This window comes from Galleria mellonella, unplaced genomic scaffold, assembly GCF_026898425.1.
Source record: "Galleria mellonella isolate WM207_F2 unplaced genomic scaffold, CSIRO_AGI_GalMel_v1 utg158, whole genome shotgun sequence".
NCBI lineage: Eukaryota > Metazoa > Arthropoda > Insecta > Lepidoptera > Pyralidae > Galleria > Galleria mellonella.
Genome location: NW_026442003.1, coordinates 2,697,810 through 2,716,717, shown reverse-complemented (window position 1 = coordinate 2,716,717; position 18,908 = coordinate 2,697,810). Strand labels below are relative to the sequence as shown.

At 36.0% G+C, this 18,908-nt stretch overlaps 1 protein-coding gene across 1 annotated transcript in view; it reads right to left on the bottom strand.

Annotated features, from left to right (window-relative positions):
- LOC113519582 (M-phase inducer phosphatase-like) overlaps positions 1-17,676 on the bottom strand; it is a 56,978-nt gene extending 39,302 nt beyond the window's left edge. The window contains exon 1 of the mRNA XM_052892390.1: positions 17,461-17,676. Within this exon, the coding sequence (XP_052748350.1) occupies positions 17,461-17,510 (50 nt within the window). The 5' untranslated portion in view covers positions 17,511-17,676. The remainder of the gene's footprint in view (positions 1-17,460) is intronic.
- Between the last annotated feature and the right edge of the window lie 1,232 nt (positions 17,677-18,908).

Sequence of the window (18,908 nt, the reverse complement as noted above, 5' to 3'; positions counted from 1 at the left end):
TTTCACCCATCAAAAAAAAAAGTACATCGTACACATATTTGGCAGCAAATAGCTATTACTTATGGTTTAGTAAAAAAAAAAAACAAATACAGAAGACAAATTAAACACCATAGAGAAATAATTGAAAAATATTATAAAATATACCAGAGGGAGACTTTGTACAAAAGTCGATTGCTTGGCCACCTCTGTCCCATTCGTGTTTCGACCGTGAAGCAGTTGTGTTTGCATGGCTGTGTTTCGATTTGAAGGATGGAATATGGCGCGAATTTACTGGGTACACAGGAATAACACCTGAATCCTCAGGAATGGCAACGCATGGGGGGTATCGTGGGTGAAACAGTATACTCTGTTATGTCCATGGTACTGCTCATGTCTATAGGCGACGGTTACCACTTTCCATCAGGTGGGCAGTCAGCTTGCTTGCCATTCTACGTTGTATAAAAAAAAAATATTTATTTAAATATCATTGTTATTGTACAAAAATCTGACAATTATTATAAATATCGAATATTTTTAAATGATTTAATTGAAACTCTACAAACAGGTGAACCGATTACAATGTCTCAGAGCATTTAATTAACAAATACTGTAATTTCACAGACAACACAAACTATACTTCGAGATGTACTTTAAAAAAAAACAACCATGGGAAGGTGGAATAGAAAACAAAATCAGTGTCTTGAAAAAAAAAAAGAACTCGTACTATGGAACTGGATTTAACGGCCGTTGGGACACGCCTCTCTATCTAATGCGTACTTCTGTCCCTCTCGCACACACCATAAACTGCTTGGTAGATCCTTGGAGGGAAATATGTTTTTCTTCAAACGTTGAGCTAATGTATGGTATTTGTTACGTGAGGGACGTGCTTTTGCGTTTTCTGACAATGTATTGAGAGTGGTCGCTACCAAACATAGACAAAGAAATGCTATTTATTGCTTTAGATTGATGGTATACGCCAGTTGTTAATCTAAGGTTTGATTTACAAATAATACACTTAAACATAAGATAAAGAACTTTATCTGGCATATAGGTTATTAATAAATAAAAAAAAAATATATTTTCTTTTTTCAAATATTGCACAGAAGCCTACATTTCTATCGAAAATTAACGATAAATACCTTATTAAAAAAAAAAACTAACAAGTATTTACCAAGAACTATATTTTATACGTTTATAAATAAATATAATTTAATTATTATTAATAATTACTTAAATGATTTTGATCCGGAAATATCTAAGAAAGTTGTAGCCATAAACAAGATACATAGCCGCATACCAAATTTAAATTCAAACGTTTGAACTGAGAACTTGGGAGTCGAGATAGCCGGTTGACGTCCGTTGAGATTTAAACACGGTACGGGATATGCCATGGACAGAGATTTCGTAATTTTGTAAATAGAAAACCATATTCCATTGTACGTTTCGTTCATACTTCTCTGTCAAGTGTAAATACTCTAAATGACGCATGAAAATAGTACAGTTACTAGTATATCATCTGTGGTACAGTATGATGCAGAAATAAAAAAAAAAATTATGTAAATAAAATAGTTCGGTACATTCTAACTTATGATTAGGCTGTATGGGTCATGCTCTTTGCAAGTCCAATTTTGGACGAATTTTAAAACAACAACAACATTCATACATTCTTAAAGGCGATATAACTTTTTAGCTTGGTGTTCCATCTATAGCAATATAAAATGGAAGTGTTTGTACGCGCTAATCACTAGTCGATTTCGAAAAATCATTTTTGCATTTGATATCTCATATCTTGAGGAATGTTCATCTTGATTTATTCATCATGATGTAAACACAAGTGAAGCGGGAGGAATTTTGATTGAACACTGAGAAGAGATTGATAATTTTAACATTGGTAGTTTGTTTAGTGTTCTATCACTTGTTTTTATATCTAGAACTTGGCACAAAAGAAAAAAAACACGTGTCAATTACTGTAACAGGTTTATTAAATATTTTTATAAATAAAAGTGTTTAAATAAAAACTTATTTCAATTTCATATTTTTCTCAAAACGATTGTATCCGTACAGTTAATAAAATTATGAAATCCATTTGTGTATTTAACACTTATCTGTCAAAATTAGAGCTGTGTTAGGTATGCCGCGGGAGTAAATATTAAAAAAAAAAAAAATAAGCGAATGAATGATACATTGTCAATGCCCTCAAGCCCAGTTGGTATGATGTAATAGGAAATGACGTCACTAACTGTAATGTCAAAGTTTAAAAGCCTGTTAAGGTTAAAGTAATTCTAAATTTAAATGTTTTTTTTTTTCTAAAAGCTTTTTGACCGCCACGGCGTATTCGTGGATTACAGAAGTAGGAAAAACAATGAAATTAAACACAAGATGGCGTATCAATATGAAAGATACTCCAGTTTTTATGTTAAACCTTTAAGGAATACATCTGTGGAAACGGTATCCAATTTGGTGGAGTCATTTTTGTGTGATATTATTTTTTCTTAAACATATCCCATAAGCAAGTTTAAGTGGCAATGGGGCAATTTAAGTGGGCTGGTCACATAGTTCGAAGAATCGACAACCGATGGGGAAAAAAGGTTCTTAAATGGCGACCTCGTACAAGCAAACGTGTAGGACGACCGTCCACTAGGTGGAGTGACGACCTCAAATGCATTGCAGGGAGTCAGTGGATGCAGGTGGCTCAGGACCGTTCCTTATGGCAGTCTATGGGGGAGGCCTATGTCCAGCAGTGGACAGATAATGGCTAGAATGATGATAATGACGATAATATCCCATGTACGGGGGGAAAGGGATTGTTAGTAATGTAGACTGAGAATCCCATTGCTAGCAATATACCCAACCAGGTTGACCTCCTCGCGGTTCCCCTGGAAACTATCATGGTTAATTCCTGATGAATTCATCATGATGGGCTAACTGGCCTGTTTTCATTCTCATCTATCACCCTTCACTGGTGCTCCGCCAGCGTATCCCGTTAGCGCAGGCGGGGTTACCATACCATTTTCACCCATAAAAAAAAAATATCCCATGTACAGACATCCTTCTACTAACAATTTTATTTTTATCATGTTTTATTTATTAATACCCTAATTTAGGAAAAAAAAAATAAAAAAAAGATTGGGAGAGAATGCTTCTAGCATTAACATCCGCCATGTACACACAAATGTGCTATTAAATAAATAAATAAATTCACATGTTTTGCCGCTTCTATCCAGCCTTCCTGTTAAGGCTGAACACTTAAGCTGGATATCCTATAAATGGCCTCTAAGACACTACAGGCAGCTCTAACACCACAATTGCTGCAATTCTGCGGTCAATTTTAAACAGTCAGTAAAAGCTGGCATTAACTTATCTATTCCTAAGGCGGCTATTACACTAGCGCAGTGTTTTTCAATCTTTTTCATGACGCGACCCCCTTATTATGGTGTGAATTTACAGGGTACAGAGAAATAACACCTGAGTCCTCAGGAATGGCAACGCATGGGGGGTATCATGGTCGAAACAGTATACTCTGTTATGTCCACGGTACTGCTCATGTCTATAGGCGACGGTTACCACTTACCATCAAGTGGGCCGTCAGATTGTTTGCCATTCTAAGTTGTATAAAAAAAAATACTAATTCACGTGGGCAAAGCTGCAGTTAATAACTAGTTTATAATATTAAGAATAGTGTAATCATTCCTCGATACATACGGATAGAACAAAAGTACTCGGGCCAAGGATCATCGTTAGAGAGCACAGATAATAAAAAAAAAATCACGTCTAAAGTAGAAAAAAGCGACGAGAGAACAGGCTCCATTGAGAGTCAGCCGTTATTCGTCGTCCCCCTCTAACACGACGCGTCGTCCCGCTCGCACGCTCTTCATTACGCATTCCAGCGGAAGGTTCGGTTATGTCATCAGGATGTCGCCACGTGAGTGTATTTGTTTGTGAAAAAAAAATGGGTAAAACATTACAGTCTTAGATTATGGTCGTTTGTGTAAATAAGAAATGGCGTAATAGTGAAATTTTTTACATAAAAAATAATGACATTTATTAAAAAAAAAAAAACTTAAAAAAAAAAAGAGCAACTGTTGAGTTTCTTGCGGGCTCTTCTCAACAGATAACAACATTCCGAACTGTGCTGTAGATTAAAAATAATAACCATTTAAAAGTGCTTGTAAATAAGTTTTTTATATTTTTTTTTTCTAAAAGATGATTTGAATTTTTAAAAACACAAATTACAAACGAATCAAGAATAGCGTCGGTGAGCCGTAAGGACTGCCAACACATGCTGAGTAAGAGATAGACACTCTTCATTGTTCCCTCAATAAGATTACAATAGTAAACTTATTATAGATACAAACAATTACAAGAAATGATCACATTGAGACAACAATGGGCGGCCTTATCGCTAAGAGCGATCTCTTGCAGGCAACCTTTAGATGGAGAGGAGTTATTATAAACAGTTTGACTGGAGGCAAGGAACTCTGTTCGTTTTATAAATACATATAGAGACATACATACGTATATACATATATACACATAATAAAATGGTTATAATTTATTAAAAAAAAAAAAAAAACAAGAATTAAGATTAAAGTATTTTTTACGGTTTTAATATTACGTATATTATCCGTCTACACTTTTATTAAATTAAATTTTCAAGTAAAAATAATAAAATATTGTTGAACAAAAAAAAAAAAAAAAAAAACTAAAAACTGACTAAATAAAATTACATTTTAGTAACATTTAACAGGCAACACCGGTCTCAAGAAAAAAAAAAATCTTTATTAAATTAACACGTTGTTTATCAAATACAATTAAAAAGCACGTGTATGTAAATAGAAGTAAATGTGTATAATTTATTCTTATCTGTGAGCTAGAATCCATCTAAATTGGATCAGTAGTGTCGACGGAGAAATGATATAAACAGGTTAATTTACATAGCATTTACATAAGTCAGATTATGTACTCGTATGCGTGTATACTTGGTAGTACAGAGAATCTTGCAGTTTCTTCCACAGACATTGAAAAGAGCAAGACTCAATTCGGATGTATAGTTTTTTTTTGTCTGTCACTTCATAAGTCCGTCAATTGTAAACAGATTTGGAGATTTTTGTCTGTAAGGATTTTTTTTTTTGATGGGTGAAAATGGTATGGTAACCTCGCCTGCGCTAACGGGATACGCTGGCGGAGCACCAGTGAAGGGTGATAGATGAGAATGAAAACACGCCAGTTAGCACATCATGATGAATTCATCTTCTTATGTTCAGCTGTGGACAGTTAAAGGCTGATATGAGATGGTGATGAAAATTTTAAATTGCTACATTAAATTGATAATTATTGTATTACATTAATAACGTTTATCTATTATTATTTTAAACAACTAAACTGGTATAAAATAAAAAGACATGCTTAAATATTTTTTCTTTATTTTCCCGCCAAATAAAACTTTTTTTTTTATTTCACATAAGTAAAAATGTGCGTGGTGGACAAATAAACAGTTTTCATTCCTTTTTTTTAATAAAAAAAAAAACCAAAGACATCAAAGATTACGATATTTTTTCTTTGTCATTTAACATAAGAAAAAATATGTGTAGTGGAGATACAAATAAACAGTTTCATTAGCTTTTCCTAAAAAAAAAAAAAACCAAAAAACATCAAAGATTACGCACGTCAAGCTACCAACATCGTAATAATAGCGTAACCAACCCACTAACCGTCAAACAGTGAAAGTAAATCTAACTCCATAGAAAAATTACTCTCGCTGTCAATTGAACTCTCGGTTTCATTGCATTTCGCTAGTCGCGTCCTACAGCTACAGCGACCGATGGCCGCAACGAGCCACTTCCTTTGCCTGCGCGCAATAAAAGTTAGCGTACATTGTCTTTGATGATAGAAAAAAAAAACAAGTGTCATTATAAACTTTTATTTCTTTTTACTATGCATGTCTGTATTATGTGTATTTTTGTATGTATTGTTATTTGTATGGTGTAAGTAATGCAAGTAAATTATCTATCTATCTATCTATATAAGTGGTAAATAAATAAATAAATAAATGTAGAAATAATACGTAAAAATAAATACATATTGTGCATTTTTGTATTTTATAATAATTTATTTATTTGCTCGAAATTATTAGGGTAGGGAGACTTTGTACAAAAATCGATTGCTTGGGTACCTCTGTCCCATTCGTGTTTCTACCGTGAAGCAGTTGTGTTTGCACGGCTGTGTTTCGGTTTGAAGGGTGGGATATGGCGTGAATTTACAGGGTACAGAGGAATAACACCTGAGTCCTCAGGAATGGCAACGCATGGGGGGTATCGTGGGCGAAACAGTATACTCTGTTATGTCCACGGTACTGCTCACGTCTATAGGCGACGGTTACCACTTTCCATCAGGTGGGCCGTCAGCTTGTTTGCCATTCCATTTATTATCTTTTGGCCATAACAGAATATCAGTGTTTTGCTCTTTGGAGGGCATAGAGTATCAGATAGTGTTCTATATGAGGGTGGAGTCGAGTGTTCGGAACATGCGTGAGAAGAGTTAGAAAAGTGCAGGGAGCAAGAGAAGTGTCTAAGGATAGAGATCTTTGAAGTAGGTTCTCTCTGCTTACTCTGCAAGGGGCTTAGCGTGTGTGTGTGTGTATATATATATATATATATATATATATATATATATATATATATATATATATATATATATATATATATATATATATTTTTAAAAATTGATAAATATATTGAAAAAAAAGTGTTCTTTGTTGTTTCTTATTAAAATTAATTGTGTTCCACAAAAAAATATTAAATTGAAAACTACTGGACCGTTTTTGATAAAATTTCTACGGAACCAAACTGTAAGTATACCCTTTCATATAAAGAAAAAAAAATTCAAAAATGGTTTACAACTGACTTAGAGTTACGAGGTAACAAACATTAAAGAAAAATACAATCGAATTGAGAAGCCGCTTCATTTTGAAGCCGGTTGAAAGGAAACGTAAGAAATCCCCTACCTTTGTTACGATAAGTTCCAAATAAGTATACAGACGCCGCTGCTAAATTAAAACAAGCTAAAATGGCCAAACTTTAGATCGATACAAGCGTACGAAAAAAATCACAATTTGCCAAATGAAATTGGACATCTAATTGGAAGCAACAAGTTTTATTTTCCAATAAACCATTCAGACTATCCGAATAGATGCGAGCAGGTGGTATTACGCCCCAATCAAGCCATGTGCCTTTTATTCACCCCTCGACAATCGATTTGGACCGTTCATATCAAATATATTGTCTTAGATAAACAAAAATTTATTGCAAAAATATCCGAACTCATTTACGCCGTACACCACTACTTTTAGCTTTAAAAAAAAAAACAATGACCATAAACAAGACCCGGTCGTTCATCATTCACTTTTGAAATTCGAAAACAGGAACATTTTTTTTCTCTTAGTCTTATTTTTCTTAATTTCCCCCGGAAACCGATTCCTTTACGGCCAGTATTACACCAAATCACCGTGTAAACGCTTCGCAATGGCAACACGCAATTTCCCATAGCTATCTTAACCACAATTTCGATAACAATGGTATAAAAGATAAAAGTTACGCGTATTATGGCGCTCGCTTCGAAATTACAGTAATCAGTATTGAAATGTGCACTTGTGCTGTATAATCACAAAACAATTTTACAAACATATACACAATAGTCCCGCAGACATGTTTTTGACATACATAAATTACTGTTGTATTCTTAAAATATTAAAACATTTCGGACAAAATCGTCTTTAAAAAAAAATATGGTCACTTTTTTTACTTTATCCGAGCAGTAAGTGCTTTATATTATTCTCAATTTCGTGTATAATATAGTATATATCATATATGTGTAAGTATATTTGTTATTCATATATATCTATTCGTTTATATATGTAATTTTAGTATGTATGTATATCAATAATTACTAGTACCCCATTCGAGTATTCTGACACTTCCCTATTGTTGACTGGGAGAGAATGCTTCTAGCATTAAGTCCGCCATGTACACATATATGTACTAATGAATAAATAAATAAATAAATATGTATTCAAAGATATAAGTAGTAAGATATTTTATAATCTAAAAAACCCAACCCGTATGACCAGGGAAGATTTTTTTTAAATGGATGATAATGGAATGGTAACCCCGCTTGCGCTATCGATATACGTTGGCGGGACACCAGTGAGGGATAGGTGACGATGAAAGCAGGTCAGTTAGCCCATCCTGACGAATTCAACTAGAATTAATCACGATGGTTTCCAGGGGAAACCGCGTGGGGCTCGACCTAATAGGGTGTATTGCTAGCAACAGGTTAGTTAGACCCCATTACTAACAATCCTTTTCCCTCCATAAGGGAAGATTAGAAGCCCATTGCTAGCAATGTACCCTATCAGGACGACCTCCGCGCGTTCACAGTTTATTCTTTATGAATTTGTCACTACGGACCAATTGACCTGTATCTTCCCTCACTGGTGCCCCGCCAGCGTATACCGATAGCGCAGGCGGGGTTACCATTTCATTATCCCCCATAAAAAAAACCGTAAATCAGCAGAATTGGATCTGTGTACCTTCATCTATGGAATCGCTTCGTGATAAGCTGTCACCGCAGCAGCACCTGATGATAAGCTTTCTCAGACATCCAAGAAATCGGATCTGACCTACAGACTATATTTAAATGGGTTTTTAGCAACTAGGGTCACTTTGTTCCGCCTTTATGGTGGGTAGTGGGAGCCAACTGTTCTACTTATCACCAGAAGCGAGGCGTCCCCCGCACTGCGCACGCGCCACCCTAGCTATAAAACGTATAATTGCGCCGAGGAACAGGCGAGGGTGAGTACGCATCTGGTGGGTTGAATGAACTTGTATCGATCCATGCGCAGGAGCATAATCCGGACATTGTTGGGTGTTTGAATCGTGACACGTTACTTGGACTGGAGATTTTGAGATTCTTTTTTATTTTATGCAACCTAGAATGGCAAACAATCGGACGGTTCACCTGATGGAAAGTGAAAACCTGTTTTTCTTTGTTTAATGAATGATAATGGAATGGTAACCCCGGCTGCGCTATCGGTATACACTGGCGGGGCACCAGTGAGAGACGATAGGTGAGGATGAAAAGGCAGGCCGGTTAGCCCATCGTGACGAATACCACGATAGAATATTTACGATGGTTTCCAGGGGGAAATGCGTGGAGGTCGACCTGATAGGGTATATTGATAGTAATGGGGACTAACCTCCCCATTACTAACAATCCCTTCCTGCCCCCAGTGAAAACCTATTAAAGGACATTTGGTTGTTAAACGATTTTGAGCATGAACTCAACCGCTACTGGATGAAAACTAATGGAAAGTGATGATGAGGTCAAATGGACCCTAGGTACATGGAATTCAAGTGAATACAGCTTTTTTTTAGGAAATTATGTAATCACTAGATGGATTTATCCAGTGGACCAAATCTCGAGCATTACATGCATAACTATCAGCCTGGCCATGCTACGGGATCATGCCGCCTGTACATATCGAGAACGCTCGCTGTGTGGTCCCGGCATAGAATGGACCACCGGTTCCTCTCCAGTTGGTGTCGTAAGAGGCGACTATATATATATATATATATATATATATATATATATATATATATATATATATATATATATATATATATATGACGTAAAAACATTTCAATACGCGGGTCATTGAACTTAGCTACAAACCATTAGAACACCATATCTAATAGATCTCATTCATTCAGCATACACACCAGAAAGTACATATGTCGTCTAACGTATCACTTACGTTACACTATACGTTAACGGCGCGTCACGCGCGGTGCGCCTGCGCATCCAAGCGACACAGCCGCATGCGCAAGACGCAAGCGCCGGCCTTTGTACGGCTTCCACCGCGGCGTCTAGTCTGACAATTAATACTGGATACGGTTTTTCTATTAAAATTGGTCGTATGCCCGTTGACCATGCACATAAAGGATACATTAACGTACATAATATATAGAAAAAAAAACAGTACCATGGTATCCGTTTACGTTAATCTCTAAAACCGCTCGACCGATTTTAATGAGACTTTTAAATGTAAATTGTTAAATTAAATAAATTCATTCATTCAATAATGGAACTTTGTATACATTTTGATATTTTAAAAACTCTTTCATGTTACCTTTAAATGAAATTAATTATTTATTTACTTTAAACAAGCAAGCAAGCGTAATAAAGGCCATGCGACAGAGCTTTCTGGCATCTGTTTTGGCATTGCCTTACAATTGTATGCGTGCAGACTTAATGTATTAATTAAACAAGGGTATTTATTTATTTATTTATTTAACACTTTATTGCACCAACATAACATGTTTTGTTAAAACAATTTTCAATACGTATAGTGAAGTACAAAAGGCGGTCTTATTGCTAAGCAATCTCTTCCAGACAACCTTTGGGTAGAAAGGATTAAAGCATAAGTAGGTAGGTGGCGCGTTAAAAAAGATAGATTTGTAAAAAATAATAATAAACAAGAATAATGTTGGTGATTGTTAAGTTCAGAGAAAAAAGAAACAAATTTAAAATAAATATATAATTTTAAAAAATTCTACATATCAAAAACATTACATATTATAAATTATTATTATTTTTTTTACAAAAAATCACATCTCCCCTCTTAAGGAGAGGAGATGGCAAACTAACCCCCGGCAGAAGCACAGCCGGCCGGGGTTCAGGGCCACAGGGAGAGAAACCGGCGTACAATGCGGGCAGAATCTAAGAGCACCGCTTTCTGCATCTTTCCCGGGAGTGAGCCGCCTCGGAATCCCAACCGTCTGAGATATTGTTCCAGACTGGTTGGGATAAGACGTGATTATTATATAAATGTAATTTACTCGCATTACAATTTCAAATATTCTGCAATTTTATTATTGTATTAGAAATAAGCAAAGTAAATAGATAGATAGATAGGTACTCTTTATTGTTTCCTCCACAAGATTACAATAGTAAACTTATTATAGATACGAACAATTACAAGAAATAATAAATAAAGCAGCCATATTCCAGCGCTCTGAGGGCGCGAAAGAACGCTGCCGTCTCTGTTTTAAACCATAGACAATATCGTGCGTTCGTAAACAGTTGCATACCGCCGCGACATCTGACCTTGTCGTTCGCACGATCAATATTTACATTTGCTTTGTTAAATTTACTACATAGATCCTAATTAATATTGTAAAAATGTATTGAGAACGATTTTCGTTTAAATACTTGTGTGTTTATTATTAAATGACATTTTAAACATTTGAATGGCAAACAAGTTGACGGCCCACCTGATGGAAAGTGGTAACCGTCGCCTATAGACATGAGCAGTAACCATGGACATAACAGAGTATACTGTTTCGCCCATGATACCCACCATAAGTTGCCATTCCTGAGGACTCAGGTGTTATTCCTCTGTACCCAGTAAATTCACTGCCATATCGCACCCTTCAAACCGAAACACAGCCATGCGAACACAACTGCTTCACGGTTGAAACACGAATGGAATGGAACTCTCAAATTCAATTGTTTTTTTTAACTCCATTAGTTGTTTAGTTTTCAAATCAATATATCTGGTTTTACAAAAATTAAAGTTTTTTTTAGTGGAACACAATTTTTTATAACATTTTTTTTTTAAATATAAAAGATTATAAGTGTTTAAACATAAAAACTGATTCAATGTTTGTGGTAAAAAAAAGTAGAGAATTGCCTATTTATAAAATGTGCTGGTTCTTGTTATTATATATTATTATTTATATTATATTAATTGGAAATAAAATTGCCGTCTGTTCACTTGAACTATATTATGTATTTTTTATTCTTTATCAATTGTTTATAAATTTTCTTTTTTTTATAAAAAACTACAGTTGTCAAAGTATGTAAAAAGGTTAATTTTGAACATTGCCTTTGTTTATCTGTTTTTTTTTTTTGGGTATTAAACATAAATTGGGTTGGTCGTTATCTAACTGGGTTACAGTTTTGTCCTTGACAATTTAGAATTCAGTTTATTACCTATCTAATTAATAAAAATACAAACAAGTCAACAAAATATACGCAATGAATATAGGAAATAATTTTTGAGGTTGCGTTCCACAAAAAAACTGATTTAAATTGTGCGACAGCCATTTTGATTTAAAAACTAAACTACTATTTTTTTTGTATACCACTGAGGTGGCAAACAAGCATACGGCCCACCTGATGGTAAGTGGTCACCGTAGCCTATGAACACCTGCAATACCAGAGGTATTACGGGCGCGTTGCCGACCCTGAAGAAACCTCTTTACCCCCCTTTTGAAGAACCCCATGCTGGGGAAAACCTCGGCAGGGAGGTCATTCCACAACCTGAGTGTTCGTGGGAGGAAACATCTCTGAAACCGCGCAGTACGCGACCATTGAGGCTGTAGGACATGAGGGTGAACTCCCTGTCGATGGCGAGCCGTACGATGGTAGAAAGTGGCTGTGGGCATCATATTTTATACCGATTCTAATTAAATTACAAACAACTTTATTCAAACACACTCGTTTACAAGCATTTTTTAAGCGTCATTTGTTTTTAATCTACATTAGGCTTCGGAAGGTTGTTATCTGTTGAGAGGAGCCCGCGAGAAACTCAACAGTTGATCTTTTAAATCTCTGTTAACATTATGTGTATTTATTTAAATGTACCATGTCTAAAAAGACATGACATGGTCGTTAAAAGTCCGTGCGTGTTAATAAAAATTCTATGTAAACTTTCTGTAAGCATATCATTTCAGATACAAATAAAAAGAACCTTCCAAATCGGTTTACAATCGACGGAGTTATGAGGTAACAAATATATATATATATATATATATATATATCTATATATATATATATATATATATATATATAAATAAATATATATATAAATATATATATATATATATAACCGATATAAAGAAACTCCATCTTTTCTAAGTCTTGAAAGTATCAATTTCATTCTAAAATAACATCTATTTATTTAAAACATAAAGATTAAACTTCGATTGATACGCCGTAAACGTTAGACGGGCAGGCATAGACAAAACGATACGGGCGCATTGTTGGCTCCCCGCCCATAGACAAACCGCAGAGCAATAAATACGGTGTCTATGGCCGTTTTTAGACTAAAAACCTCTATTGTGTCGCGTTTATGTCTGAATTTAATTCACGCGACGCTATAAAATGGTTATAGTCCACCTTCGAAGATGATAATGGCATTTTGACGGAGGGAGATTTTGTACAAAAGTCGTTTGCTTGGGCACCTCTGTCGTATTCGTGTTTCTACCGTGAAGCAGTTGTGTTTGCATGGCTGTGTTTCGGTTTAAGGGTGCGATATGGCGTGAATTTATATGGTACAGAGTAACAACATCCGAGTCTCCAGAAATGGCAATGGAATGGTGTGCCCGCCTATCTTAACAGTACGTAGTCGCGGGAAACCAGCGGTGGATGAAACATAAGGATGAACGGCCAATAGGCATCTTGTGGCGAATTAACCAGAAATCGACTACGATGGTTTTCATAAGGGGGGGGGGGGAGAGGAGGTCGGCTTGACCTCCTCCCTGTGTAAACTGTTATGAAACCACAAATTTTCGTCATCCTATCATCCCTCACTGGTGCCCCGCCAGTGTACACCGACAGTGCAGGCGGGGTTACCGTTCAATATTCACCCGTTAAAAAATTAAAAAAAAAAACAATTGTGCGCTTGTATGAAACCTATAGAACATAGTCCACGACAGACAGACAATTTTCATATTTTACATAGAGACCGATTTATACCTATGTGAAGCTATTGTAGAGATTTGCTGCTACGATAAATTAAACCTTATTCCGAAGGTGTTGAGTTTAAATTTGATTGAACACTTCCACGGGGGGTCGAATCGTATGTCTTTAAGCTCTTCACGGTTCAACAAATAGGGGATGACCAGGGGAAAGGTTGAAGGACGTTTACAATTTATTCCTGAGCTAGCGTTTACCCGCGACTTCGTCCGTGTCACCGGAATATGTTCAATCATTTCTCCATCCCATACGTACACGTACATACGTGTATACCAAATTGCATATTACCAATTTCCCCCTGGAAAGTATCATGACCGATTTATTATTTTATTTTTTTATACAACTTAGAATGGCAAACAAGCTGACGGCGCCCACCTGATGGAAAGTGGTAACCGTCGCCTACAGACATGAGCAGTACCATGGACATAACAGAGTATACTGTTTCGCCCATGATACGCCCCATGCGTTGCCATTCCCGAGGACTCAGGTGTTATTCCTCCGTACCCTGTAAATTCACGCCATATCCCACCCTTCAAACCGAAACACAGCCATGCAAACACAACTGCTTTAGGGTTGAAACACGAATGGGACAGAGGTACCCAAGCAAGACTTTTGTACAAAGTCTCCATTCGTCACCATGGACCAACTGACCTGCTTTTATCCTCACCTATCACCCCTCACTGGTGCCCCGCCAGTGTATACCGATAGCGCAGGCGGGGTTACCATTCCATTATCATCCATTAAAAAAAAAACTAGGTAATTTTCATTAATACCGGTTCTACCACATATGAGATAATAGACAATCCTTTTGTTTTAACCTTGAACTCGGCATCATGCAAGCAGGCATACAGACAAATCGAAAACCTATTTATTAAGTAGGTTATTAAAAAGCAAAATAACACCGCTTAGTCGGGGGGAAAGGGATTGTTAGTAATGGAGACTGAGAATCCCATTGCTAGCAATATACCCAACCAGGTCGTCCTCCTCGCGGTTCCCCCTGGAAACTATCATGGTTAATTCCTGATGAATTCATCACGATGGGCTAACTGGCCTGTTTTCATTCTCATCTATCATTGATGGGTGCAAATGGTATGGTAACCCCGCCTGCGCTAACGGAATAAACTGGCGGAGCACCAGTGAAGGGTGACAGATGAGAATAAAAACAGGCCAGTTAGCCCATCATGATTAATTGGGAGAACCGTTCCCCCCATTATAATTTAGGTTGTTATACGAGGTCTGTCCGGAAAGTTCGTATAAAAGTGTTCTGGAATGCGAGAAAGAGGAGTGGGGAGGCCAGGTAAGCGCAGGACCCCTTCCTTATGTCCCTAACAATGCTTCAGTTCTGGTCTGACCGCCGTGCGGTGCGAACTGGCTTGTCACGCCATCTGTGAAGTTACCTCTTAACGAAACCCCGTCGGCATGGAGCCCGCTTCCGTTGAAGAGCAGCGCGTCGTAATCAAGTTTCTCTCGAAACTCGGCAAGAATGGCCGTGAAATTTTTGCCGATCTCAGAACAGTTTATGGGGATGATGCTGTGAAGGAACCAACCGTCCACAAGTGGCTAAAAAGATTCAGAGAGGGCCGAGAAAGCGTTCAAGATGACCCACGTTCAGGACGTCCTTCCACTTCACATTCCGACGAAAACGTGGAAAGAATTCGAACTTGTGTTAATGGGGACCGTCGTTTAACGGTCAGACAGGTGGCTGAAGAGCTTAATTTGGGCAAAACCGTGGTCCACGAAATTCTAAGAAACGAACTTCAAATGAAAAAAATTTGCGCCAAGATCGTTCCGTGAGTTTTTGAGTAAAAATTCCATTACGGTGACCGAACACCCCCCCTATTCGCCGGATTTGGCCCCGTGTGACTTCTTCTTGTTCCCAAAAACCAAATTGGTACTTCGGGGGCGGCATTTGGGGGACATAAATGAGATAAAAAAAGCTACGACGGGGCAGCTGAGAAACCTACAACCAGAGGACTTTCAAGGAGCCTTCTCACAGTGGAAACGGCGTTGGCACAAGTGCATTATGTCACAGGGGGAGTACTTTGAAGGGGATAAAATTGATTTACCTGAATAATTGTAAAATAAAATTTTTAAAAACTTTTATACGTACTTTCCGGACAAACCTCGTATGTGTTATAATGCAATATGCTGTCGGTGTTCCTTTACATAAATAAATAAAGATGAATTCCCTATCGATGGCGAGCCAATTATTCTTAATTTACGAAAAGTAATGATTAAAAAAAAATTGCATTCGAAAGATTACAAAAATATATCAGTTGTCTATGGTACGCAACATTGTATATATGTAGCGTGTGCTGTGACCGCCATATACGCGTATATTCTACAGTGTTATCAACACGCCCCACTTTTTAACGTCTAAACTTGTTGAATAATTAATTTTAATTGCTTAGTCGGAGATAGATGTGCCCCATATTGCAAGGAACAATCTTATCTCGGTTTCATTCACAAATGCTTCTATCTCATATTCGTGGCCATGTATCAGTTACATTGTTGTATTCCTGCATGCATTAATGTCTGAATGGCCATTGATAATAAATTGCTCACCTATCTGCTTACCTAGTAATTCAGTAACCAGCTACCTAACAGGCAACATTTCTCACGCGAATTCCTGTATTTTTCCATGGGAATTATATTTTGCGCCCTGGTCATATTCTTAGAGAGTTGGTCATTATGCTACTGGCCTGACTTCATCATCGCCTATCATCCTTTATCGATGGCGATAGCGCAGACGGAATTACAAAAAATTTCCAAAAAAATCTAGAAGTAGCCAAATCACTGTCCTTTAAATAACATACCTATATAAAAAAACTTACTTAGGTATTTACCCACCTAGGCAGGTATTTAAAAGGTATCTAAATTCACAAACAAATAACCGTTTATCCGTCATGGGTTGACTATGGTTAGGTAACCATAATCAAATTACTGTCCCTTTCACTAGAAACAGAATTAAAAAAAAAAACTTTCAATGCTTTTTCTTTCGAAACATCACATAGACAATATAGGTAGGTGTGCCTATATATTCGTACATCTGAAAAAAAAGGTCAATATTCTCTATGCCATATTCAAGGCCAGATAAAGTTCGCACGACCATAGTGACGTGTACCTATGTTAAAATAACTTTTTTTTTTATGTATGCTTAATTTATTATTTAAAAGTCTAGTAAAAAAAGGCTACAGTTCAATATGCTAGCCGCCATTAAGGTACCTACACAATTAAATAAAATTGCTAGGTACCTCATACATATAAACAAGTAAACGGACAAATTTAATTGTTTACCTACTTAATAGACACTTAGTTCGTTGAACAATAACATAGCTTCGATAGATAACCTAGTAGGTACATAGGCATGTAATTTATTATTATTTATAAATATTCACAATAATTTTCATTTTTCTTTGATTACATTAACAAAAAATAATCCATTGTAACAACTTTTTTTGTAATTTTTACCATAGGTTTTCGACTAATTTCCGTTGACACACAACAAACATTTAAAAAAAAAAAGTTAAAAACTACTAAAAAAAATAAACAATTATTAATTACTATCTGCCAACATTACAATTATTTTTTAATTAAAAACGTATAGACAGATTAATAATTTAAGAACAACAACTTTTTTTTTTTTTCAATTTAAAAACTCACCCAGAACACTGGCAGTTGCTCTCGCAATGTTTACTATTTTCGCTCCACATTTTGGCAAGTTCCAATGCACAAATCAATTAACACAATCACAAGTCCATTTTTCATACAGTCTTTTAAATCTCTCTCAAAGTTATCGCGTGCTTACGACCAGCGCTGAGGGACGCGACCGGCGAAGTCCGGCGAACAACTGACAATTTTGTGACTTGTTTTCAAAACCGTTGTTCCCATCGCTACTCCCGTCACCTCCGTGGTCCTGGAGTGGTAGCTTAGAAAATTTTCTACTACTATGGTAGTTTTTGAAATAACTAAAACTGATTTTTTTTTGTTTTTAAAAATATTTTCGTTTATTTTAGACACAGTAATTATACTGTTTTTTTTTTTTTATAAAAAGAATGTAATATTTTTAAAATTATCACGTTTTAGAATAAACCATTTTGTTTTACGTTTGTGTGTTACTTAAGAACACTTTTTTATTTTAAATTTAATACCAACAAAAAAACTGAAAGTATTATTAATAATATCCTTAAAATAAATACTAATTTATATTTAGTTATATTTTAAAATGATCTTTAATGTATCTGATAGCATTTATATAAGCATTTATTAAAGTCCTGTAAAAAATTAATCAATTTTGTCTAAAAAATAATATTATGTAGCTTTTACTTTTACAGCATCTTAGCTTGTTAATGTAAAACATTAACAACAATTATTTACGACATTTTATATGTGGAATTCTATTAACGTAATCGAAGACAAATCAGTTACATTTGAAACAATACCATTTTTAGAAGATTCTCGATTTAGAGCTGGTAACTAAACATGCGCCGGCGCACAATACAACCCGTCTACCCCACCAGCTAACTAGATCGCATGCCAACATAATACATTTCAGAACTTATCTCGAAGTGCATAAGGGTGAAAACTGTTTAAGAAAGTCATCAATGGAATGTCATACAAAAATCATATGGCCACCCGAATCCTGTTTTAACGCACACATCCTCACACAAACATTGCAATAATAGCTCTTATTATCAACGCATGTAAGTCTGAAATAATTGAAAACTGCCGGCAGGACTTTAATTTTCACACAGTCAATACGGAGTTCAATCATATGGTGGTATTAAGAAGCACCATTAATGAGTTTCGACTTTGTTCTCTTCGACGTAAGATATAACATTCTAAATCAAATTAAAACTAACCTGTGCTATTACAATAGAATGGCAAAGGACCTAAATTTCAAAGCGATCCATTAGAAATCCTTATAACAACACAGATAAGGTAAATAATTAAGGCAAATTTACATTATTGATGGTAAACGTTATGTTTGCAACGGTAAGGTTGTTCCTGAGAATTCCCTTCAAATCATATGGTGGCGTTGTGAAGGAATGCCTTTTTGTCCGCCGACAATTTTCGGTTTTGTCAATAGCAAATGAGGCATTCTATTATAT